The sequence below is a fragment of the Mirounga leonina genome, unplaced genomic scaffold (assembly GCF_011800145.1).
Source record: "Mirounga leonina isolate KUSES-001 unplaced genomic scaffold, KU_Mleo_1.0 Mir_165, whole genome shotgun sequence".
NCBI classification, from domain to species: Eukaryota; Metazoa; Chordata; class Mammalia; order Carnivora; family Phocidae; genus Mirounga; species Mirounga leonina.
Window position 1 is genome coordinate 7,196,412 of NW_023270415.1, and position 27,904 is coordinate 7,224,315.

At 38.1% G+C, this 27,904-nt stretch overlaps 1 protein-coding gene across 1 annotated transcript in view; it reads right to left on the minus strand.

Moving 5' to 3' along the window:
- The window catches only part of TCEA1 (transcription elongation factor A1), a 47,881-nt gene extending 25,601 nt beyond the window's left edge, over nt 1-22,280 (minus strand). Inside the window, exons 1-3 of the mRNA XM_035011155.1 lie at nt 22,012-22,280; nt 12,337-12,399; nt 7,206-7,311 (exon numbers count right to left, since the gene is read on the minus strand). Coding sequence (XP_034867046.1) covers nt 7,206-7,311; nt 12,337-12,399; nt 22,012-22,074 — 232 coding nt within the window. The 5' untranslated portion in view covers nt 22,075-22,280. The remainder of the gene's footprint in view (nt 1-7,205; nt 7,312-12,336; nt 12,400-22,011) is intronic.
- Between the last annotated feature and the right edge of the window lie 5,624 nt (nt 22,281-27,904).

Here is a 27,904-nt window from a genome sequence, read left to right on the forward strand (position 1 = left end):
CCTCATAAAACGAGTTTGGAAGTTTTCCTTCCATTTCTATTCTTTGAAACAGCTTCAGAAGAATAGGTATTAATTCTTCTTTAAATGTTTGGCAGAATTCCCCTGGGAAGCCATGTGGCCATGAGCTCTTGTTTTTGGGAGATTTTTGATGACTGCTTCAATTTCCTTAGTGGTTATGGGTCTATTCAGGCTTTCTATTTCTTCCTGGTTCACTCTTGGCACTTTATACGTCTCTAGGAATGCATCCATTTCTTCCAGATTGTCTAATTGCTGGCATAAAGTTGCTCATAATATGTTCTTATAATTGTTTGTACTTCTTTGCTGTTGGTTGTGATCTCTCCTCTTTCATTCATGATTTTATTTATTTGGATCCTTTCTCTTTTCTTTTGGATAAGTCTGGCCAGGGGTTTACCAATCTTATTTATTCTTTCAAAGAACCAGCTCCTAGTTTCGTTGATCTATTCTACTGTTCTTTTGGTTTCTATTTCATTGATTTCTGCTCTGATCTTTAATATTTCTCTTCTCCTACTGCATTTAGGCTTTATTAAGCTGTTCTTTCTCCAGCTCCTTTAGGTGTAGGGTTAGGTTGTATATTTGAGACCTTTCTTGTTTCTTCAGAAGGGCTTGTATTGCTATATACTTTCCTCGTAGGACCGTCTTTGCTGCATCCCTGAGATTCTGAACAGTTGTGTTTTCATTTTCATTTGTTTCCATGCATTTTTCAAATTCTTCTTTAATTTCCTGGTTGACCCATTTATTCTTTAGTAGGATGCTCTTTAGCCTCCATGTATTTGAGTTCTTTCCAACTTTCCTCTTGTGATTGAGTTCTAGTTTCAAAGCACTGTGGTATGAAAATATGCAGGGAATGATCCCAATCTTTTGGTACCAGTTCAGAACTGATTTGTGATCTAGGATGTGATCTATTCTGGAGAATGTTCCATGGGCACTAGAGAATAACGTGTATTCTGTTGCTTTGGGATGGAATGTTCTGAATATATCTGTGAAGTCCATCTGGTTCAGTGTGTCATTTAAAGCCTTTATTTCCTTGTTGATCTTTTGCTTAGATGATCTGTCCATTTCAGTGAGCGGTGTGTTAACGTCCCCTACTACTATTGTATTATTGTCGATGTGTCTGTCCGATTTTGTTATTAATTGGCTTATATAATTGGCTGCTCCCATGTTAGGGGCATAGATATTTAAAATTGTTACCTCTTCTTGTTGGATAGACCCTTTAAGTAAGATATAGTGTCCTTCCTCATCTCTTATTATAGTCTTTGGTTTAAAATCTAATTTATCTGATATAAGGATTGCCACCCCAGCTTTCTTTTGATGACCATTAGCATGGTAAGCAGTGTTCTATCCTCTCACTTCAAATGTGGAGGTCTCTTCGGGTCTAAAATGAGTCTCCTGCAGGCAGCATACTGACAGGTCTTGCTTTTTTGTCCAATCTGATACTCTGTGCCTTTTGATTGGGGCATTTAGCCCATTTACATTCAGGGTAACTATTGAAAGATATGAATTTAGTGCCATTGTGTTGCCTGTAAGGTGACTGTTACTGTATATTGTCTCTGTTCCTTTCTGGTCTATGTTACTTTTAGGCTCTCTCTTGCTTAGAGGACCCCTTTCAGTATTTCTTGTAGGGCTGGTTTGGTGTTTGCAAATTCCTTTAGTTTTTGTTTGTCCTGGAAGCTTTTTATCTCTCCTTCTATTTTCAATGACAGCCTAGCTGGTTATAGTATTCTTGGCTGCATATTTTTCTCGTTTAGTACTCTGAATATATCATGCCAGTCCTTTCTGGGCTGCCATGTCTCTTGTGGATAGGTCTGCTGCAAATCTAATGTTTCGATTGTTGTAAGTTATAGACCTCTTGTTCCGAGCTGCTTTCAGGATTTCCTCTTTGTCTCTGAGACTCGTAAGTTTTACTATTAGATGTTGGGGTGTTGACCTATTTTTATTGATTTTGAGGGGGGGTTCTCTGTGCCTCCTGGATTTTGATGCCTATTTCCTTCCCCAAATTCTGGAAGTTCTCTGCTATAATTTGCTCCAATATACATTCTGCCTCTCTCTCTCTTTCTTCTTCTGGGATTCCAATTATTCTAATGTTGTTTCGCTTTATGGTATCACTTATCTAATTCTGCCCTCGTGATCCAGTAGTTGTTTATCTCTCTTTTTCTCAGCCTCTTTATTCTCCATCATTTGGTCTTCTGTATCACTGATTCTCTCTTCTGCCTCATTTATCCTAGCAGTTAGAGCCTCCATTATGATTACACCTCATTAATAGCCTTCTTGATTTTGACTTGGTTAGATTTTAGTTCTTTTATTTCTCCAGAAAGGGATTCTCTAGTATCTTCTATACTTTTTTCAAGCCCAGCTAGTATCTTTATAGTCCTCATTCTGAACTCTAGTTCTGACATCTTACTAATGTCTGTATTGATTAGGTCCCTGGCAGTCGGTACTGCCTCTTGTTCTTTTTTTTGAGGTGAGTGCTTCCATGTTGTCATTTTGTCCAGAGGAGAATAGATGAATGAGAGAACAAAATGCTAAAAAAAAATGCTAAAATGTTAACACCGACCCCAGAAAAATATACAGTAAATAGAAGAGACCCGAAACCGGGGGGGGGGGGGGGGGGCAATATGATCAGGCTGGTGAGTAGAACAGAGCCGCACACTAGATTTCTGGTGTATTTTGGTTTGTTAGAAGAAATTGCCTCCCAAAATTTTAAAGAAAAGAAAACATATATATACAAAAATAAGGGTAAATACGATAAAGGGATGAAATATGACTGTAAAGATGACAATTAAAAAAGATTTTTAGGGACGCCTGGGTGGCTCAGTCAGTTAAGCGGCTACCTTCAGCCTGGGTCATGATCCCAGGGTCCTGGGATTGAGTCCCACATCGGACTCCTTGCTCAGCAGGGAGCCTGCTTCTCCCTCTCCCTCCCTCTGCTTATGCTCTCTCTGTCAAATAAATAAAATCTCTAAAAAAAAAAAAAGATCTTTAAAAAGGAATTGATGATAAGAAGTTGGTTGAAAAAAGAAAGGAAAAAAATTTTTAAAAAAGAGAGAATGTGATCAGGTGGGAGACTAGGAGAATGTCATACACTAGATTTAGGGTATATTTTGGTCTGTTAGAAGAAACTGTATCCCAAAATTTTAAAGAAAAACTTCTATATATACAAAAAATAAGGTTAAATACAATGAAGAGATAGAATATGACTGTAAAAATGAAAAATTTAAAAAGACTTAAAAAAGGAATTGATAAGATGTTGGTTGAAAAAGAAGAAAAATTCAACTAAAAAATAGAAAAAGAAAAAAATAAAGAAAATTTTAAAAATTAACTTTGAAAGTCTAAAGCATCATGGGAAAAAAGCCGTAAATTCTATGTGCTGTATTCCCCTAGTGTTGGGGTTTTGCCGTTCTCATTGATTGGTAAATTTGGTCTTGGCTGGATGTTCTTGCTGATCTTCTGGGGGAGGGGCCTGTTGCAGTGATTCTCAAATGTCTTTGCCTGAGGCGGAATTGCAACACCCTTGCCAGGGGCCAGGCTAAGTCATCTGCTCAGATTTGCTCTTGGTAGCTTTAGTTCCCTGAAAGCCTTCCATACAGCTTTGGAGGATGAGAGTGAAAATGGCAGCCTCCCAATCTCTGGTCCCAGAGGAGCCGAGAACTCAGGGCCTCACTCCTCAGTGCGACCTCAGTGAAAAGCAGTCAGTCACTCCTGTCTTCCTGGTCTCTGGCTGCACTCCGTACTCACCCAGCCTGTGACCGAGCATTTCTATCTCTGGCACACAACCCCGTTTGGAGTCTCCAAACCCAGCAGATCCCTGCGGTGCGGTCCCGTGCCGCTCCTCCAGGGGGAGGAGGACGGGGTCTCCCCGGATCTGCTGCTTGTTGGGTTCCTGCTCAAAGAGCAGGATCCTGCTCAGATCATGGTTTATGGCAACCCCAAGCTGCGAACTCACTCCTCAGCTCTGTCTTTGGAACCAGCTTCTCTGCTCTGATACCTGGGAGCTCTGCCACACTCAGGCACCCCCAGTCTTTCTGTGACTCCGGGGGTCCTGAGACCACACTGTCCCACCGAGGGTTTCACCCCCCACTTAGCCACTGGAGTGACGTCCCTCACCGGAGCAAACTTCTAAAAGTTCCAATTTTGTGCTCCGGTGCTCTGTCACTTGCCGGTAGCCGGTGATAGAGGCTCCCTCCTCTGCAGTCCGTCTTCCCGAATATCGCCTCAGATTCACTTCTCCGCATGTCCTACCTTTCAGAAAGTGGTCGCTTTTCTGTTCAGAGAGTTGCTGCTATTCTTTTCTTCAATCTCCTGTTGATTTGTAGGTGTTCTGAATGGTCTGATCCCTATCTAGCTGAATTCCTGGGGTCAGAAGAAATTTAGGTCTCCTATGCCTCCACCATCTTGCTCCTCCCTCCCTCAGTCAAGTTTCTATGGCAAATTCTAATTACTTTAGAATATGGAATTAGATCTTAAAAAAAAAAATTTTTAAGATTTTATTTATTTGACAGAGAGAGACACAGTGAGAGATGGAACATAAGCGGGGGAGTGGGAGAGGGAGAAGCAGGCTTCCCACGGAGCAGGGAGCCCGATGCGGGGCTCGATCCCAGGACCCTGGGATCATGACCTGAGCTGAAGGCAGACGCTTAATGACTGAGCCACCCAGGCACCCCTAGATTTAAAATTTAAATGAATTATAAACATAAAGTTTCAGTTTATCTTTAAAGACTAGATTTTTTTTAAAAGCTTTTTATTTTGAAATAATCTGAAGCTTGCACAAATGTTTTAGAATGGTGCAAAAAACTTTACTCAGGGGCGCCTCGGTGGAGCAGTTGGTTAACAGTCCGACTCTTGGTTTTGGCTCAGGTAGTGATCTCCAGGTCCTGGGACTGAGACCCACATCGGGCTCTATGCTCAGCGTGGGGTCAGCTTGAGTTTCTCTCTCCTCTCCCTCTGTCCCTCCCCCTGCACTCTAATAAATAAAACTTTAAAAAAAACCTTCACTCAGATTCCCCAAGTGTTAATGTGTGGTATACTTGTTTCCTCATTCATTCATTGCCCCCTACTATACACATACATGTGTGCTGCATGTACACAAACACGTACACTATTGTGTGCACACATATTTCTTTTGAACCATTTGAAAATCAGCAGCAAATATCAGGCTCCTTAATTCCAAAATACTTCACTATGTATTCCCCAAGAAAAAAGAAATTCACTTATATAACCACAGTAAATACTTAGTAAATTTAACAATGATACGATACTGTTTACTTACCTACAGCCCTTACAAAAATTCTGTCAATTTTCCCAATAATGATCTTTATAGCAATTTTTCTTTTCTGGTCCAGAATCCAATACAGGAAGATCTGATTTCATTTTCTTAAGACTAAACTTTTTAAATTTTAGGGGCCTTACAATTTTTAGTTCCTAGTTTCCAAGCTCTTGGAAGTAATAGGTTTTTTGTTATTATTCCTGTTTCCTTTGAAATTTTAAAAGGTTCAACTTTTTCGGTTTTTCTCTTCCCTGTAAGGCTAATAACTGCTTAGAGAAATGGCTGATTCCAGGCTGGGGAAGGGAAGAGAGAAGAACCCAACACATTTTTTGGTTCCAGGATATAAAAGAGATAAAACTGAAGGAGTTTGTCAAGCAGACACAAGAGCCAGTTTGAATGGGCGCCCACTGGTCAAATCTGGGATAATATAAATATCAAATTAATATTAACAGTAATGGATTATAATCCATGTTATAAAATAGGAATCCACGGGCGCCTGGGTGGCTCAGTTGGTTAAGCAACTGCCTTCGGCTCAGGTCATAATCCCGGAGTCCTGGGATCGAGTCCCACATCGGGCTCCCTGCTTGGCGGGGAGTCTGCTTCTCCCTCTAACCCTACCCCCTCTTGTGCTCTCTCTCTCTCTCTCTCTCTCAAATAAATAAATAAAAAAAAAAAATCTTAAAAAAAATAGGAATCCACTAATAGAAAAATAGCTGGGAAGTAAAAGGAGGGTTCTTTCTTGTAGTAGTAGAATGATTTATAAATACTGAAAAAGTGGAAGAGTTAGAGAATCACAATTTTGCAACTACCAAAACTGCCTTTATAGGGCGGTTTGGGCAAGAATTGGTGGATACTAAATGTGGGGCGGGGGGAGGTCTGATGAGAAGCAAGATAGTTTCAGGGTCTTAAAGTGTCTCTCACAGAATGCCTATTAGATACAAGAAGAAAAATGATAAACTATACAGTGTATGCCTTGACTTGGTTATCAAAATTAACAACATCATCAATGCCTCTGGATGCGATAACCTCAGGACACAACACACTTAAGTAGTATTCCAACTACAGATTCACATCTAATCATGAGAAAATAACAGATAAAGTCCAAATCAGGACTATTTTAATCTGCTATTAAAAACAAAGATGAAAAATAGATGGATAAATAAATAAAATAAAAACAAAGATGAGTGCTTATATTCTTCAAATTGTCAATGTCATAAATAACGTACGAAGGCTTAAGAACTATTCCAGATCAGAAGATTATGTCTGTGATCCTAGACTAGATCTTGTTCTGAGAGGGAAAAAAAAGCTATAGAGAACATCACTGGGACGCCTGACAAAACAGGAACCTGCACTGCAGATTACAGTACTATACCAATGTTAAATTTCCTGAATTCCCTATATTATGATTACATAAGAAAATAAACTTGTTCCAAGGAAATACACACTTAAAGGTATTAAAGGGTAAAGCACGATAGATACAACTATTCTCAAATGGTTCAGCAAAGATAACTTGTGCTTTTATGAGTATAAACATACGAGAAGACAGAAAAATGACAAAACAAATATGGCAAATATTAAAAATTAATGATCTAGAAAAAGATACATGAGTTATTTTTATCATTCTTGTAAACTTTCTGTAAGTTAGAAAATTATTTCAAAAACCTTTTTAAAAAGTATGACAACTTCCCCATGGGGGGAAAATTTCTTTTTAAAGAGGCAGTCCAGTTATAAGTGCTGAAAGACAAAAAAAGCTAAATTTGACTAACTTAAAAAGCAAAACCTTCAAGGAGGTCAAACTAATGCCACTCCCTCTTAATATAAGACATTGATTTCAATACATTTATAATTGTAAACAGAAAAAATGCAAACACCAAACGTTTGAATAAACCAGATCATAAATATATATAAGGGAAGATCAATATACCTAATAACTTTTTCCACGATTTGATGAGAGACTTTGCTAAAGATGTAACTTCTTCATCTGTACTCTGCTTCCGAATAGCATTTACTGACATTCCAATTCTTGTGGACTGCAAGGCAATGACAAAAAAAATTTGTACAAGCTGTTTTATTTCAGACATTTTAGTGTTTCATTTTCTTCTTTCCCATTTTCCTGTTTCTACTGTAGAAAAGAAAAAAATCTCAGTTATTTGAATTCTTATAATAGTATACTATAGAATTAAGATACGTGCATATATTATATGTTACATATAATATATGTAATATACATGTAATATATCATGTAGTAATAATATTATTATGCCCAGGATTATGCTGGAAGCATCCACATTCATTAATCTTCCTAAAAACACTTTAAAGTTGAGATCAGGGGCGTCTGGGTGGCTCAGTTGTTAAGCATCTGCCTTCAGCTCAGGTCATGATCCCAGGGTCCTGGGCCTGAGCTCCGCATTAGGCTCCCTGCTCGGCAGGAAGCCTGCTTCTCTCTCTCTCCCACTCCCCCTGCTTGTGTTCCCTCTCTCGCTGTGTCTCTCTCTGTCAAATAAATAAAATCTTAAAAATAAATAAAGTTGAGATCATTATCCCTATTTGTCCAGCAATACACCATTCCTAATTGGCAAAACTGGGATTTTAATGCAGGTCTGCCCACCTCCAAAGTCCATGCTCTTTCCAGCACATCAATGGTTTTCAAATTGTGCTCAAAGAACACAAAAGCTATGACAAGCCAATTAAGGAAGATAAATAAAAAAATGGTAAATTATTTAGTAAGTTCAAGTTGTTAGTAGACAATCTTTCAAAACATACGGTCAATGGAAGAAAAAAAACAACAAAAGGAATTGTTAGTGGCAAAAAAAAGAGGTGAACCCCTGCTGTAAACTTTAAGGCAGAATAATAAATGGGTACTTATGGTTTTTCCTGCTAAATTATTTAATCTTCTCAACAAACAGATTCAGGAGAGAAATTTGGTTCAAGAATTTAGAATATGGGTTTGGCTGGAATGGCTTACCTATGGAAGGCTATGCAAGGCAGGTAAGGTTCCATAGCAGAAAGATAAAGGGGAGTCCACAATTCTAAAATCCAAAAATATTTTGAGATTTATGTTTTGGGAGGGTTTTCCCCCAAAGAAAGAAGTTTATTGCTTTAATAAAATGCTCTCAGAAATTTTTTTTTTTTAAAGATTTTATTTATTTATTTGACAGAGAGAGAGAGAGAGAGAGAGAGAGAGAGAATAGGCAGAGAGGCAGGCATAGGCAGAGGGAGAAGCAGGCTCCCCGCTGAGCAGTGAGCCCGATGCAGGGCTCGATCCCAGGACCCTGGGATCATAACCTGAGCCGAAGGCAGACGCTTAACCAGCTAAGCCAGCCAGGTGCCCCCTCAGAATTTTTTTTAGAGAAGAAAATACTCTGAGAACTTTAAAACTTTTTAGAACTTTTCTAAAACACTTGAATATAGAAAATTTTCCAGAAGCAAGTGCCTGGGCTGGATGGCATAGCCTACAACCGTGTGGACCCAGAGCTGTCCGACTGGATGTAGCTAACTGCTTAGAAGCCAGGCTTGCACTTGCAGCCACCATACCAAGTGTCAAGTCTGACTTCCTTATCCCGATGCCTTCAGCACTCCTTCTTCAGCACCCATTCACAGCTCTTCCTCACTACCACCCCACAACCCACCCCACCAACCTAGAAGAAAACCTACTTTTGGAATGGGTGGTGGAAATCACTGAGTTACTAGTATAGTTCTGAAAATACAACTGACACAGACTGGAAAAGAAAATGGAATTTTAGGAAGTAGTCAGAGGCAAGCAAAGATACAAGGAGAGCATGAACAAATCGTGTGCTATGGGTGATTGCTTTTTAATTACCATAGGATGTTTTCATCACTAAAGAGTCAATAATTACCTGCTTAAAACCCACGAAAACCCCTATGGAGATTAGGCATCTGTAATATGCTTACTTAAGGAAGAGACTGTCTAGTCAAAAGTAAGAAATGAGGTTGCTAAGGTAGACTGACAAAGACCTGGGGAGGTTTTTTCCCTCTTTTTTAAAAAGGATATTTGGGGAAGAGTAAAACTAGACAGAGGAAAGGATTATGAAGCTATTTTACTTTGATAACCAAGTCTAGATGTACCTCTAAGAATTCTCTAGACTCTGGATTTTTCCTAAAACCAGTACACTATAATTTACAAGATATAACAGGTGGTCTATAAAAAAAGTGTTGTGTGCTCAAATAACATTAAGAATTGTAGAGTTAGGGGCGCCTGGGTAGCTCAGTAGGTTAAGTGTCTGCCTTCAGCTCAGGTCCTGGGATTGAGCCCCCGCACTGGGCTTCCTGCTCAGCAGAGAGTCTGCTTCTCACTCTCCCTCTGCCCCTCCCCCATGCTCTCTCTTTCTCTCAAATAAATAAAATCTTTAAAAATAAATAAATAAGTTTTTTAAAAAAGGACTGGAGAGTTAAACAGGCTTCTTGACTGCAGAACTAATGAAGGTTTTTGAGATCCACTATACATTGTGAAATTCTAGACAGAAAATGTATGCCTTTGCCCATGTCTGGCCATCTGGTTTCTATAGAATACCAGCTATGCAATAAGAAAGACACTACCTTGGAAAGATGGGGAGGGCATTAAGCAGACTTAGGGAATCAACTGCGCATTGATGGTAAGGCAGAAAGGAATGAGTAGTGAGATTAAGAGACACTGTCAGCATCAAAGGAACTAAGCAGACTTGTATGTTCTAGAAGAAAAATCACGTTTATGATCACTCATGAGTTTTTGCCAAGATAATTTAAGATAGCCACTAAATCTTAAAGTAAAAAATATAAAGCTACTAAAAACACTGTTGAAAGAAACTAAAGACCTAAATAAATAGAAAGGCACCCCATATTCATGGATCATAAGACTTAAATGTTAAAGATTGCAACACTAATAAAATCGAGCTACAGATTCAATGCAGTCCCTATTAAAATCCCAGCTGCCTTTTGTACAGAAACTGATAAACTTATCCTAAAGTTCATATGGAAATACAAGAATAGCCAAAACAATCTTAAAAAAGAAGAATAAAGTTGAAGGACTCAAAAGTCCCAAATTCAAAACTTACTACAAAACTACAATAATCAAGACAATATGGTCCTATATAAGGAGAGACATGTAGATTAATGGAATAGACTTAAGAATCCAGAAATAAACTCCTACATTTTTTTGTCATTTTCAATAAGGATGTCAAGATATTCATTAGAGAGAATATTAAAAAGTAAACAAGTAGATATCCACATATAAAAGAATGAAATTGGACCTCTTCTTTATACCACACATGAAAATTAACTCAAAATGAATCACAGAACTAAATAAAAGAGCCAAAAAAAAAAAAAAAAGAATAAATTTTCATAACCTTGAATTAGGTAACCGAGATTTGACACCTAAAGCACAAGCAACCAAAGAAAAAGAGATAAATCAGACTACAACAAAAGAACACCACTAAGAAAGTAAAAATAACCCACAGAATGGGAGATAACCCTGTATATGATTAAGGGACTTATATCTAGAATATATAAAGAACTATTACAAATTAGTAATAAAAAACAAACTATCCAGGAGGGATGGGGTGGCTGGGTGATGGACACTGGGGAGGGTATGTACTATGGTGAGCACTGTGAATTGTGTTAAGACTGATGAATCACAGATCTGTACCCCTAATACAAATATGTTTATATGTTAATAAAAAAAAAAAAAACTATCCAACTTAAAAACAGGCAAAAGATCTGAAATGACATTTCTCCAAAGAAAACATATGAATGGTTAAGAAGTACATGAAAAGATGTTCAACATAATTAGTCATTAGGGAAATGGAAATCAATACAATGAGGTATCACTTCACACCCACTAAGATGGCTATAATCAAAGATAATAACAAGTGTTGGCAAGAATGTGGATAAACTGGAACCTTTGTTTACTTGCTGTTGGAAATGTAAAATGGTAAAGTCACTTGGGAAAACACTCTGGCAGGTCCTCAAATACTCAACATAAGGTTACCTATGACTCATCATTTCCATTCTTTCAGATCTCTACCCAAGCAAAACAAAAACACACAAACCTATACATGAATGTGTAAGGCAGGAGTCATAACAACCAAAAAAGTAGAAATAACCCAAATGTCCATCAACTGACAAATGAATAAACAAAATGTGGTATTATTCAGCCTTAAAAGGAATGAAGTACTGATACATGCTACAACATGGATGAACCTTGAAGATTATGCTAAGTAAAAGAAGCCAGAGAGGCACCTGGCTAACTCAGTTGGTAGAGCTTGTGAGTCTTGATCCTGGGAGTCATGAGTTTAAGCCCCACGTTGAGGGGCAGACTGTATTTAAAACTAAAAAAAAAAAATCTAAAAAAAAAGGCAGCCAGAACCAAAAGGTCAGGTATTGTATGACTTCATTTATTTATTTATTTATTTTAAGATTTTATTTATTTATTTGAGAGAGAGAGAATGAGAGACAGAGAGCATGAGAGGGAGGAGGGTCAGAGGGAGAAGCAGACTCCCTGCCGAGCAGGGAGCCCGATGCGGGACTCGATCCCGAGACTCCAGGATCATGACCTGAGCCGAAGGCAGTTGCCTAACCAACTGAGCCACCCAGGCGCCCTGTATGACTTCATTTATATGAAATATCTGGAATAGGTAAATCTAAAGAGACAGAAGGTACGTTGATTAGTGCTTGCCTAGGGCAGAAGAGGTGGTTCAACTGGGGAGAAATAAGGAATGACAACTAAAAGGTACCCCAGAGGCTAGCTTCATGCTGGCAGCAGCTGTCAATGCCAGACCAAGAAAGTGAGATCTAGGGAGATCAAATCAGGGCCAAAAGTCCAACTTCTTTTCCTTTCACAGATTTCAAACTTGGAGATTCAGGTTTTATTCTTCTTGAGGAAGGCAACATTTTTCTATAATGGTAACTGAGTATTGATTTATGTTACCATCTTAAAAAAATCCCAGAAGTTAATAATGGTTTACTCCATAACAGGACAATACAAAAAACTTAATAGTATTAAAAATGTTTTGGTATTTCATGACAATTATCTATTCAAATCATGACATATTAGCACATACCTGTAATAATTCCAGGGTCATAGGAATATTCTTAAGCTCCTTCAGTAAATCCAATGCTCCAGCCTATAAAATAAAATAATTGCATATTGAACTTCCCAAATGATAAAGCAAGGACTAACTAGAGATTTAAATTTATGTCTTCCTATCCACAACTCACTATGGCTCATTTATTTGTGTGGAAATAGTATATATATAAAAGGGGGAAAGGGAAAGAGTTTCCCAAATTATGGCTGCAACTCATTAAAGAAATATAAAATCCATTTACTGGGTTATGACCAGCACTTATTAAGTCCTGCTTTGTTAAAGTTCATTTTAAATATAGTATTTGTTTATGTGTCCCAATTAGAAATGTGAAATGTGTTTCTTACTGTGGTGGCATAACACACCCCAGATTTCCATAGAGAACATCTATCTGATTAAGGAGCCAACCCTGAGAAAGTGGGAATGGGGGTCAGAAAATGCTTCAGCACCTCTAGCATTCACTCACACACAGGAAGAGTGGGAAAGGGCATATCTTTACTAGAATTCTTTTGAGGTCTCTCTGTATCTTCCTGGTCTGTCACAAAAACTGCAGTCTACCTGATTCTTACAAAGTAGGAAAAAGCAAATTCTGAGAGAAAACTCAGAATTAAGATGTTAAGCTCATAGACCTGTCCACTGCCATCTAGAATCAAAGGCTCGCATGTTGATAATGAAGAGGGAACAAAATAAGGCTCCTGGAAGAATTACATAAACCACCTAAGGTTAAAAAAGGAATGAAATAAGATGAGAAGCAACAGCACCACCTACACCTTATGGCCATATATTTCAATTTGATACTCATTTAATGTATCATATTTCATATGATACATTCACTTAGTCATATTTAGTTTAATATTCACTTACTGTACTATATTTAGACACATCATTAGTCTATATGCCACTAATAAAGAAAAAATATTAAACTATGGCATAGTATTTCCTTATCATTTGTTTTATTTTTGTAACTCTTTTAGACTTGAAATTTTTATCATGTATCACCCTTTACATATATAAAAGAAAAATATAAGCAAAATAAATTGGCTAAGGTGTTTCTAAAACTATGTCACATTCAGAGTCCCCAATGCTTATGAATAACTTATTGACTCAGATTCAATAAAATCTTTTTTTTATCCCACAAAAAGTTGTGTCAAAAACACTAGTAATAGGGGCGCCTGGGTGGCTCAGTCGTTAGGCATCTGCCTTCGGGTCAGGTCATGATCCCAGGGTCCTGGGATCGAGCCCTGCATCGGGCTCCCTGCTCCGCGGGAAGCCTGCTTCTCCCTCTCCCACTCCCCCTGCTTGTGTTCCCTCTCTCGCTAGGTCTCTCTGTGTCAAATAAATAAAATCTTAAAAAAAAAAAAAAAACACTAGTAATACAGCATTTCATAAAAGAATCCATCAAAGAGCTAAAGCCTTTAGCTCTTAGCTGGCTTTGTAGTGTGTAGAGCTAGATGTTTTTCATCCCCACTGCTCTTCAACCATTTGGTTCCTTGAGGTTCAAAGAGCACTCTACTAATGTTTTTCAGAGTTTCTTCCAAGCCACTGACACCCACTCTGCAAATGTTGATACTGGGTTTGATATTCTGCCTGTGAAACTACATCCCAACAGCCATCTGGTTGACAATATATGTGTAACTCATTCTGCTTTCTCAAATGTTAAAATATGAAAACTAGGCACCCTATGAATCAATGAAACACAGCATATTCCAGGAAAATAGAAAACCCTAGAGCATGTCCCTCATTATGCACCCCAAAGGAAAAAACAAGCATGGAACCTTATGGTGTCACATTTCTTAAATATAAAATTGAGTAAAGGCTTCCAGTCATGTAATTTTTCCATTTAAAGTTGAGACATCAGACTTGGCTGTGGAGAATAAAAAAGTATTAAGTTTTCTTCTGGTAACAAACATATATATCATTTTAATTTCACCCAATACCTCATCAATAAAAAGTTCAACAGCAACTATGAAACAGGTTATTATGAAGGATTTTAATGATTTACTGCTTAAAGATCCCTTCTGATTTTAAGATTCTATAAATTCTTTTCATTTAAAGGTAACCAAAAACAGTGCACATTATAGTTGTTAGGTAAGAAAACTAACATTGACTTTAAATTTACAAGTAATCAGGAATTTTTACAGGAATGACATCTCTGTGAGCAAATGGGGTCTTCAATCCCTCATCTGCAAATCCCAAAACCAAAACCCTTTGAAAATCAAGATTTCATGGGGCACCTGGGTGGCTCAGTCGGTTAAACATCTGCCTTCAGCTCAGGTCATGATCTCAGGGTCTTGGGATCAAGCCCCGCCTCAGGCTCCTGCTCAGCGGGGAGCCTGCTTCTCCCTCTCCCACTCTGCTTGTGCGTGCTTACTCTCTCTTTCAAATAAATAAATAAAATCTTTAAAAAAAAAAAAATCAAGATTTCTTAAAGATTTTCAATAAACTCATTTGCCAGCAACACCTAATCTCAACATATGTAAAGCCATTTATGTTCTATATATCCCACTTCATGTGAGAGTACTACATTTCACTACAGAAATGTTAATGTCTGATTAATGGGAACTGCCCAGATCTGCTGAGGATATATGATGTGTGTATCATATTATCTTAATAAAATCTGAAAATTGAGGAATTCTCAAATATATCAGACTCTAAAAGGTTTTCATTAAGAGATTGTGGACTTTTATAACTACCATAGACATTTTTCTTCTACCCATGTCTCCATGGACTTTCTGATCCATTTCTGACCTAGGATCAATTAGAAAGGAAGAGAAGGAATCACACTTCTAGGAGTCCTTAGACTTACACAGTGCTGTCACATATAAAGTTGATTCTTCTAACACATCAGCAATGTGGCATAAGCTGTTTTCCAAGTAGAAGCAATAGACAGATTTGCATTAATTTCACCACACTCTCCTTTTTTACTCAGATCTCTTTGGTGAGACTGGAGTCAGAGATACAAGCTATGGAAGAAGAAAAAGCTAAATACCATTCATGGGATGAAACTATGACCTTTCTCATAATTATACTATGCTCTAGCCAAATAAGATGAATATTTCAATTAAAGTTCTTTAAGAAATAAACAACTATGATGATCTGAATGAGCAAAAAGGTGAAAACAAATGATCATATATTAATTCAGTGACAAAAGCTTCTTTGAATATTACTATGTGCCAAGAACTTTGTTAAATATATATGTATTATTTCATCTTCACAATAAACCCTATAGAAGCAGGTAATCTTTTTATCCCCATTTTACATAAAAGGAATTGAAAACCCAGATAATTTAGGAACTTGTGCTGTCATATGATTATTACTAACTAAAACAGGTGAGACCTACCCAGTTCTGTCAAATTACACTTAGACTTCTCAACAAATACTTGTTAACTGTGTACGAAACTCTGAGGAATCCAGCAATGAGCAAGACAGAAATCCTTTCTGACTACAGGGAATTTAAAAATAAACATAAATCTTTGAACATCTACTTCAAACCCTCAATTATACAAAGAAACAAACTCAGAAAAGGAAAGTGACTTGGCCAATTGATAAGTAATATAAAAGGACAAGAACTATAATCTCCTGACCCTCACACCACTGTTCTCTCCATTTCATAGGTCCACTGGTAGCAGTTCTAATCAGTGAACTGGGGTGAATAGCACTGCCAAACAAGAAACTATATTCCATCCTTCCCCAATCATCACCTGCCTCTAAAGGTCAGGTCTATTAGATTGCAGCATCTCCTACAGATAATGATGCAAGAGAAAGAAAGATTCTACCTTATCTTTCAGAGTCAAATCTAGTTCACATTACTGGCTGAATAATAAATAACAGCTATCACATGACTTTATTACATGGCTGGTACTGTCATCAGAAACAAGTACTTTTACAAAATATGGTATTCAAATTTGTATTGAGCACCCAGCATATATGAGCTTGTATAGGATACAAACATCCTTCTCCTCAAGGAGATGTAAGGAGGAGGAAGCAACACAGAATATACAATGAAGAACATGGGCTATATATATAACAGATCTAAATTCAAATCCATGCACTGCCATTTCCTAATTATAAGATCCTAGGAATGTTATTTGTCCTTTTCAAACTTCAGCTTCTTTATATGTAGGAGAGCACAATACACTGACCTAAAACAGTTAAAATGGTCAAATGGAGTAATATAACACTAAGAGGTGTTGAAATAGAGTGCCTGACACATAGAAGATGGTTGATAAGGGGTACAAAGAAATAAAAAAATTTATCTACTTCCATCATAACAATATTCTCAAAGAGCCATAAGCCAGCATTTTAAGTATTATTTAAGCTCAATCAACTCAAACACCTCTTAGAATTATGAGATCCCAAGGTTTAAAAAATTAAGGTGCTATTTAAAAAAAAGGAAACACTGGGGCACCTGTGTGGCTCAGTCGGTTAAGCGACTGCCTTTGGCTCAGGTCATGATCCCAAGGTCCCAGGATCGAATCCTAGATTAGGCTCCCCACTCAGCGGGGAGTTGGCTTCTCTCTCTGACCCTCCCTCTTCTGCTGTCTCTCTCTCTCAAATAAATGAAATCTTTAAAAAAAAAAAGGAGGGGTACCTGTGTATTTTTTTTTTTGTATGGATGTGTTTTTATTTTTTTAATTTTTTTTAAATATTTTTTTATTTATTTATTTGACAGAGAAAGAGACAGCGAGAGCAGGAACACAAGCAGGGGGAGTGGGAGAGGGAGAAGCAGGCTTCCCACCGAGCAGGTAGCCCGATGTGGGACTCGATCCCAGGACCCTGGGATCATGACCTGAGCCGAAGGCAGACGCTTAACGACTGACTGAGCCACCCAGGCGCCCTGTATGGATGTGTTTTTAAAATAAAAGCTCCAGGGACACCTCGGTGGCTCAGTTGGTTAAGCGTCTGCCTTTGGCTCAGAGTCCTGGGATCAAGCCCCATGTTGGGCTCTCTGCTCAGTGGGGAGCCAGCTTCTCCCTCTCCTTCCCCCTCCCTCTGTTTGTGCCCATGCTGTCAAATAAATGAATAAAATCTTAAAAAAAAAAAAAAAAGGAAACACTGTAAATATTTACATTATGGCTCAGCAACATCACAATATACTAGGATTATAATTTTACTGTGTCATCTCAAATTTGTAGTTATTCTCAACCAAATGCACAAGCAATGAGAGGAAAAATACATAAATTTGACCTCATAAAAAACGAAAGGTTTTGAACTTCAAAAGACACGATCAAGAGAGTAAAAAGATAACCCAGAGAATGGGAGACAATATATACAAATCCTGTCTCTGATAAGAGTCTAGTATTCAGAATGTAAAGAATTCTTACAATTCAATAATACAAATACTCAGTTAAAAAATGGGCAAAGGATCTGAACATTTCTCCAAAAATAAATAGCCAGCAAACAATGAAAAATGTTCACCATCATCAGTCATCAGAGAAATGCAAATCAAAATCACGAGATACCTCTTCACATCCACTGTGATGGCTATAATCAAAAAAGACAAAATAACAAGTGTTGATGAAGACGTGGTAAAATTGGAACCCTCATCCATTGCTGGTAAGAATGTAAAATGGTGCAGCAACTTTGGAAAACAGTTTGGCAATTCCTCAAAAAGTTAAACACAGCTATCATATGACCTAGCAATTCTACTCCTAGGTATATACCCAAAAGAGAAAAAAAAAAATATGTCCACACAAACACCTGCACAAGAATATTCTTAGCAGCATTATTAATAACCAAAAAGTGGAAACAGCCAAAAATGGGCATCAAATGATGAAAAAACAAAATGCAGTATATCCACCAGTACAGTAGTGCTATTCAGTAATACAAAGGAATGAAGTACTGATACCTGCTGTAACATAGATGAATCCTGAAAACACTAAGTGAGAGGCCCATCACAGAAGAACACATATTGTATGATTCCACTTATACAAACACATGTTGTGTAATTCCATTTATATGAAATGTCCAGAATAGCAAATCCATAGAGACAGAAAACATATTGGGGGCGGGGGGAGATATATGATGACTACTTAATGGGCACAGGTGGCTTCTTTGGAGTGATGAAAGTGCTCTTAAATTAGATAGTGTGGTGACAGCTGTACAAATCTGTGAATGAATTGTACACTTTAAAAGGGAGAACTGTATTGTGTATTTCAATAAGGCTGCTATAAAAAATTGTGTAGTCATTCTAAATTTCAATTTATATTAATTAATCTAACCCTGATATGAAAACCAAAGTTTTTTTCTTCAACCCAGGTATAAAACTTAGAAATTTACACATTCCAAGTATCGCAGTTCCTAGGATATTCTAACATCTAATTTCAATTTCTCTCCCAACAATTTAATTCTACTCAGCCCTGAGCCTTCAATGAAGAAATACTAAACAAAGCTCACCACCACTGACAAAATCTATGAATTTGAAAATTCTAAGTTACCTCACTCCTTCTTCTAGAGTCATGTAATAAATCCTTTACAAAAAGAATACACAGGGCACCTGGGTGGCTCAGATGGTTAAGCGTCTGCCTTTGGCTCAGGTCATGATCCCAGGGTGCTGGGATCGAGTCCCGTGTAGGGTTCCCGGCTCAGCCCGCTTCTCCCTCTGCCTCTCTCTCTCTCTCTCATGAAAAATAAATAAAATCTTTAAAAAAAAAAAAAAAAGAATACACAGGTTTTTTAGCCCTTACCATATCTTAGGGACTGCCAAGATTTTTAATTCATCTAATTTTTACTATATTACCTCCAATTTACCACCAAAAAAAAAAAAAAAACACCTAAAATGGTTTTAGAGATGTTAAGGATCTTACCTAAGATCACAACGCTAAAGTTCAGAAGAGCCAAGATTTAAACTCAGATTAGGAGTCAGACTTGCTTATTGACATCAAGTCAAAATGACATTTCAAAAAAAAAAAGTTAAAATGACATAAAAAACAGCTAATACCTGAAAATTTGGAACTAACTTATGTGGTTCACCAAGGACTCAAAGTATACACTTGTAAAACTGCTAATATTGTTTAAGATCAAGTACACACATGGCGCAGCATTTTGGATAGTACTAGGGTCAGGATATTGACTGGATATTAGGGAAACCTGCCTCCCCCAGAAGAGCAAATACCCTTACTTCTTGGTCTTATATTCACCTAACTGTACCCACACAAGGTTCAAAAAAGGGGTCTTTTAGAGAGATGTTGCACCTTAAGAGAGTAGTACAGACTTTGAGCAAAACATTTAGATTCATGTCTTCATCTGCCCACTTTCTAGCTATTTGGCTTAGGACAATTCACTTAACCTTCCAAATAGTTTCCTTATTTTAGAATGGGGATATTACTTATCATGCAAAACTGTCCCAGGGATAAGTACTTAGCCGAATGCCTGGCTCAGAGTAATAGTTCAATAAATGGTAGCTGTTATTATTATTACTTAAATGTGACACCTACGCTTTATTAAACTAAATATCCAATAACAACACTTAAACTTGCCAATTTAAGAGGAAAACTACTATTTTTCAAGTAAAGTTTACTTTTTCATAGTATAAAAATAGTATTTTTAAAAAGCTCACAGAGAAAATCTGGAAACCACACACATGCACACAGAGAGAGAGAGAGAGAGAGAGAGAGAGAGAGGGAGAAACAAATCTACCATAATCCTACAACCCCCAGAACAACTTCTGTGAAATTACTGACCTCTTAAAAAGCTATCTGTGGGTTGATGTGCTTTGGAGGGCAAAGAGGGAGAGTCATTCAGACCACTTCCCTTTCTCTTTATTTCATTTGCCAATTTGAATTTCTGAAAGATATACAGGAAAAGGGAGAAGGAAAAAACATAAAAGAGCCAGTCAATTTTATCTTTCTTTTTGAGGAGCAAGTTTCCATATTGGTCAAGTTTTGAACTATCAGAAAAATGAGATTTGAGGAGTATCTAAGGAGTTTATACTCATTCTCCCCCAGACTCATCATTATTCCTTTATACCTTGAGAACTACAGGTAAATACAAACTGGTCTTCTCCATCTTTATCCACTAAGGAATTACTCATTTTTAGGAAACATCTATTACAAGGAAAGGAAACAAGTCGCTAATGTATTACATGATTAATGGATACACATTATAGCCTGAGTTAGAGAAAAAAAATTACCCAACAAAAGGCCTTTTTCCCTCAGAGCATCTACTGTGCGAATCTAGGGATATCTCCAGGTAAAGAAAAAACTTTCCAGTTTAAACAAAATAACAGAAATGTTCAGCCTATCAAATAATCAGATCTCATCACTTGCACTGGGCTGTATCAATGAGAAAAATAAATGGCAAAGGTAATGTCTGGACCAGAAAACAAACAGGAAATACTTTAAAAGGCCAAAATTGCAAATACGGGTTAACAGGGTATGAAATTACAGGCTAGGCAACGCACCTGTTAAAGGAAAGAGGAACAGACTATGTACGAAGTCTTAAGAATTCACTGTTTTAACACTATTTTCTGTTCTAGAATGCTGTCCAGTAGAAAACCTGGGTCCTGGCTTAACCCAAATTGCTCAGTACTTAATTTAAGTGGGTGAACTACTTAATCTCTCTCAGCTTCTTATTCTGCAAAATAGGTACACAATAGCTGTGTTGAGTCTCAAAGGAATTTTACACAGATGCTTTTTAACTCTAAAGTGCTGTACAAATCAGAACATCCCTTTTCTCCTTCACATTAGTTTGACACGGAATTTATTTCATAGATATGAATAAGTTATTTCAGGTACACTGATACTGAAAATGTACTGAGCAGGGTGGAACAAATTCAGGTGAAGACAGTCATGGAGCTGAAGCTGAAAACAGCTGACTGAATCAGAGGACTGAAAGTAGCACACACTGGTGGACAAAAATGCAGAAATTGGAAGACTTCATACAAACCACAAAGAAAACATGTTTATATAAACACTTTATCAGTAACAAGATAATGCCACTGGTATTAACTGTAAACCACTTAAGAGTACCCAGCAATGACATCTGGTCAAACGCGTCTACCAGCACACCTCAGTGTGTGCGTTTTAATCATAGCTCTTTACACACTACCACCTGACAATATCCACTTTCTAAAAAACGTTTAGCGACTTGCCAAGTACAGTAGCATACTCTACCTTTTTAATTGCTAAACAAACCTGTAGCGTAGACGAGATCAAGTGAATGTTTAGCACTCTTCAAAAAAAATCCAAAAATTTTAACGTACCAGTTTGATGTCTAAAACTATCACAAACCTCTATGTGATGTTATTTCTAGTTGTTAGCTAGCGATCACGGAAAAGAGAACGAATTCTTTCAAACTGTGAAGGGCTTTCTACACTCTTCAATTCTTAAGCTAAACTGAAGAGGTAATTAGCGAGTAAATCTATTCCTCAAGTTTAAAATAAAGAGAATGTCCCGATCAGGTTTACTACGCTGTACTAACGAGAGAGACTTGGAGTACCAAGAACGGGTACTGACGCCGGCGGCCGTGGGGCCGCGCTACCTCCTCCCGGACGCCTTCCCCAGGACGCGGGCACGGTCCACGCCGGCTTCCCGCGCAGGGAAGGCTGGCGTGGGCGGGCCGGGAGCCCGCGAGGGCCCGGCCCGAAGCCAGCCGCGTACGGCCCCGGCCGGTCGCCCAGCCTCCCTCCCGGCCCGCGTCGCCGGCCGCGCTCACCGCGTTCTTCTTCTGCACCATCTTGTCCATCTTCTTGGCAATGCGGACCACCTCGTCCTCCATGGCTCCCGCAGGTCTTCCCCGCGCCCAGCCCGTTTGGGTCGGGAAGTGGGCGAAGCTGGAGCTGAGGGGACGGCAGGCCGAGAGCCAAGCGCTGGACTAGCCCACCACAGCAGGCCCGGGCCTAGGCCCTTCCTCACAACCAAGCCCGCAGCAGCGGCGGCGGCTGCGACAGCGACTCCGCCCCCACAGGCAGCGCCAATCGAGCTTCGCGCGCACCGTGCAGGCACTGCCAATCGACAGCGGATCGCTGGGAAACCGCGCGCCAAGGCGCCCGCCAGACGGGCGTCGACCGAGGCGCTGTCAATGAGTTGACACGCAAACTGGGCGGCCCGGCTTCCCGCCAGGCGGTTGTAAGTCTGTAGGAGGCGGGGCCGAGTTTTGCCGCGCGTGCGCCTCCGGCCCAGTCTCTGCCCAGGGTGAGTTTTACATCCTCAGAGACCCACCGAGCTCTGAATCGAGGGGTGTTCGGAGAGCGAAACACTGGCGGTTTTTAAAGGCAGTCAAAACCCGAGACTTTTTTCCGTGGGAGGCGGCTACCGTGAAAACCAGCACCACCCACTCCCCCTTAAATAGTGCATATAATATGGATTCGATGGCTTTAAGCGTGCCTTTTTTAAAAGTCAAATCGTTTGTAAGCTCCTCGAGAACCAAGACTCAATCTGGTTTGTTTCCTGACTCAGAATGTTGAACACAGTATTTGAATACAGTTGAGTAATAGTTGAGAGAAACGTTCTCAACAAAGAAATAAGCACCTCAACTGCTTCTGAAGACCAGTGAGGAAGTTGACATCTTTAATTTAAGGGTTGTGCCTAAGCCAAAGTAGAAAATTGAAATAGCTGTATTATTAATACTGGAGAGTATAGTCTCCTTCAATAGGTCTTTGCCCAATTATACATTTTACTACCAACTCATGCTGTTTGCAGACATATCCCATGCTATTTGCGAACATATCCCCACACCATATTTAGCTATCATTAATCAAAATTCACCACCTAATAATGTTTTTTCTGTACTAAGATGACAAATTTTTCCTACTTTTAGTCAGTTATTTGGGAGGAAGAGGAATTTTGTCCTTTTCCCCTTCTCTTTATTTCATGTATTTTGTTTCATTTTTAAATTATCTTTTTATTATTGATTCCCAACTTACAGTGAGACTGTATGATTGGGAAGTAACTGGTTCTAAGGTAGTTGTTGAGATCTGTTTTGTCAATTTTTATAAATATACTAGTGTACTGAAAAAGAACTTGTATTCTAGGGGCGCCTGAGTGTGTCAGTCGGCTGAGCTTCTGACTCTTGGTTTCCGCCGAGGTCATGATCTCAGGGGTCCCGGGTTGGAGTCCCTCATGACTCTGGGTTGGGTGGGAGGTCTGCTTGGGATTCTCTCTCTCCCTCTCCCTCTGTCAACCCCCCCCCCCCCGCACGCTTGTTCTCTCTCTCAAATGAATAAATCTTATTAAAAAATAAATAAATAATTTGTACTCTGTAATAGCAGATAGGAGGTTCCATATAGGCTCATTAGCCACAAATTAATTTTATTGTTCAAACACTTAATATCTCACTTTGTTGCGTTCTATTAATGAGTGTGTAAAAATCTTGCTTTATGATTATGGATGTGTACATTTACTCTAATAATTGTGATTTTTGTTCTCTTCCCCCAAAGAATCAGTTTGTTTTGCTTGTTTTAAAGAGAGAGTGCGCAAGCAGGGGAGAGGCAGAGAGAGAGAGAATCTTAAGCAGGCTCCATACTCAGCTTGGAACCTGAGTTCCAAATGGGGTTCTATCTCAGGACCCTGAGATCATAACCTGACCCAATATCAAGAGTCAGTCACTTAATCCGCTGAGCCACCCAGGCGCCCCTGTTTGTTTGTTTTACTGTGTTAAATACGCATGTTATCCAATGACAAAACTAAAACAATTTAGTAACGAGTTTGATATCCTTTATCCTAGTGAAAACAATTCTGGATTGGGGGAGTACAATAACTCACAAGCAGTGGAGCACCAATCATGAGGGATTTGGGGCAAGAGCGAGATTTATGGAGCAATGAAGAGACAAAGAGGGAACAAGGCACCATTGGCTAGGAGGCAGGGAATTTCCTTATAAACATAGCAGGTCCTGTTTTCTAGGGTAAATTAGGCTAGCTAAAGCTGAGTTGGAGAATTGTGATTGGTGTGTGTTAGGTTTCCCTGACAGGTGTTTCCCTTTAGTGCAGGCTTAGGTTTGTGACTTAGACCGAGCCACAGGGGCAGCCCCCAGAGTTAGGCCCCATGATGGGTGTAGAGATTACTTAAAAATAAAAAAAAATTTAAAAATCGTTTAAAAAATGGAATGTCTTTCCTAAATTAGATCTACTTTAAGTGCCTTTCACAATATTTTGTAGATTTTAGTGTACAAATCTTTTACCTTGGTTAAATTTATTCCTAGATATTTTATTCTTTAGAATGCTACTGAAAATGGAATTGTTTTCTGAATTTCCTTTTCAAATTGTTCATTGCTAGTGTTTATAAATACAATATATTTTTGTATGTTGATTTTGTATCCTGCAAATTGGCTGGGTTTATTAGCTCTAATTTTTTTTTAATTCTTTAGGATTTTCTACATAATAAAATTACTTCATCTGGGAAAGCCATTTACTTCTTCCTTTCCAATTTTCATGCTTTTTTAAATTTCTTTTTCTTTCTTTCTTTTTTTTTTTAGTAAGCTCCATCCCCAACATGGGGCTTGAACTCATGACCCTAAAATCAAGAGTTGCATGCTCTACTGACTGATCCAGCCAGGTACCCCTACTTCTTTTTCTCACTTAGTTCCTCTGACAAAACTTCCAATACAATGTTGAATAGAATAGTGAAAGCAGAAATCATTCTCTTGTTCCTGATCTTAGAAGGAAAGCTTTCAGTCTTTCAACATTGAGTATGATGTTAGCTGTGGTGTTTTCATAGGTGGTTTTTATCATGTTGAGGAAGTTTCCTTAGTCCTAGTTTGTTGAGCATTTCTATCTTGAATAGTTATTAAATTTTGTCAAAGGTTTTTTTGTGTCAATTGACACGATCACATCAAAGTGTTCCCTCATTGCATTAACATAGTGGATTACATTGTGTGATTTACTTATGATGAACCATTCTTGAATTCCTGACATAAGTCTCATTTGGTCATGGAGTGTAATCCTTCAACCCTTACCTGAAGCCCCTCAATAAAATGGGTTGATAAAGTTAATTGTAATCCCCAGAGTAACCACTAAGAAAATAACTTAAAATATGCAAAGAAGGAAGTGAGAATGGAGTAATTCAACTACAGTGAATTTTCATTTCAGTTACTGTTCTTTCAGCTCCAGATATCTATTTTGGTAACTTTTTATAATTGTTATCTCTTTATTGTTGATAATCTCTATTGATATTGAGATATTGTTCTCCTGATTTCTTATTTAAAAATTTTTTATTTAAATTATTGTTAAATTATTATTAAATTCAATTATTCATAAATTGAATAATTTAATCCTTTTAAGGTAATTATTAGTTAAGAACATACTTCTGCCATTTTGCTACTTTTTTCCTATACTTTATACCTTTTTTGTTCCTCAGTTTCTCCATTCCAGCCTTCTTCTGTGATTGATTTCTTCCAGTATACCATTTTTACTCCATTCTCACTTCCTTTTCTGCTTCAGGGAAGGGTCAAAGGGCTAAGAGGACAATGAGATCCGATATCCTCAGCCTGGCCAGGATCTGCCCAAGTTCATAATCTCTGAAAGTACAATTAACATTTTAAAATTATAGCATTCTCGTTTTAATAACCCCAATTCAGCTTCAGTAGTATACAAATGCTTTGCTACTATACAACTCTGTCCTTCCCCCTTTATGGAGTTGTTGTCACAAATTAAATCTTTACAAAATTCATGCCCAGTAACATAGACTTATAATTAATATTTTATGCATGTCTTTTACATGAGGTAGAAAAGAAAGAAGTCACAAGCCAAAAATACAATAATACAGGCATTTATATTAACCCAAGTAAGTATCTTTATTTCTTTATTTCTTTATTCCTTTATTTCTTCATATGGCTTCAAGTTACTGTCTAATGTCATTCCAGCCTGAAAGACTTCCTTTAGGATTTCTCTAATGGCAAGTATACTGGCATTGAACTCCCTTACCTTTTGTTTATGTGAATGTTATTATTTCTCCATTTTTGAAGAATGGTTTTGCTAGATAGAATTGTTCATTGAAATTTTTTTCTTTCAACACTTTAAATATAACATCCTACTGCTTTCTAGCCTCCATAATTTATGCTGAGAAATTGGCTGTTATTCTTATTGAGGAAACTTGGACATGATGAGTTGCTTCATTCTTGATGTGTTCAAAATTCTGTCTTTTGACAGTTTGATTTCAGTTGGCTGAGTGTGTATATGTTTTGAGTTTATTCTACTTGGAGTTCAATAAGCTTCTTGGATGTGCAGATTCATAACTTCCATTAAATTTGGTGGGTGTCAGGGGTGGAGGAAGTTGCCATTCATTCCTTCATGGATTCTTTCTGACTCTCTTTTCTCCTTCTAGGACTCCCATCATGTGTATGTTGGTACACTTATGGTTTTCCACAAATTACTTAGGCTCTGTTTCTTTTTTTTCATTCTTTTTTCTGCTCCTCAGACTGGCTAATTTCAATTGTCCTAAATTCAAGTCTACCGATTCTTCTGACCGCTCCAATTTGCTGTAGATTCCCTCTAGTGAATTTTCATTTCAATTATTGTTCTTTCAGCTCCAGATATCTATTTGGTAACTTTTCATAATTTTTATCTCTTTATTGTTGACACTCTCTATTCATATTGAGATATTGTTCTCCTGGTTTCTTTTTTTAAATTTTTTATTTAAATTTAATTAACATATAGTGTATTATTAGTTTCAAAGATAGAGTTTAGTGATTCATCAGTTGCATATAACACCCAGTGCTCATTCCATCAAGTGCACTCCTTAATGTGTATCACCCAGTTATCCCATCCCCCCACCTACCTCCCCTCCAGCAACCCTGTTTCTTTTCTATAGTTAAGAGTCTCTTGTGGTCTGTCTCCCTCTCTGTTTTCATATTAGTTCATTTTTCCTTCCTTTCCCCTATGTCCACCTGTTTTATTTCTCAAATTCCACATATGAGTGAAATCTTTATTTCTCTTTCTCTGACTGACTTATTTCACTTAGCATAATACCCTCTAGTTCCATCCACATCTTTAAAAATGGCAAGATTTCATTCTTTTGGATGGTTGAGTAATATTCCATTGTATATATATAACAAATCTTTTTTTTTTTTAAAGATTTTTATTTATTTATTTGAGAGAGAGAAAGAGAGAGAGAGAGCACAAGAGGGGGGAGGGTAAGAGGGAGAAGCAGACTCCCCGCTGAGCAGGGAGCCTGATGCGGGACTCGATCCCAGGACTGCAGGATCATGACCTGCACCAAAGGCAGTTGCTCAACCACTGAGCCACCCAGGTGCCCATAACACATCTTCTTTATCCATTCATCTGTCAAGGAACATCTGGGCTCTTTCCACAGTTTGGCTATTGTGGACATTGCTGCTATAAACATTGGGGTGCATGTGTCCCTTCGAATCACTATGTTTGTATCTTTTGGATAAATATCTAGTAGTGCAATTGCTGTGTCATACGGTAGCTCCATTTTTAACTTTTTGAGGAACCTCCACACTGTTTTCCAGAGTGGCTGCACCAGTTTGCATTCTCACCAACAGTGTAAGAGGGTTCTCCTTCCCCCACATCCTCGCCAACTCTGTTGTTTCCTGAGTTGTTAATTTTAGCCATGCTAACTGGTGTGAGGTGGTATCTCATTGTGGTTTTGA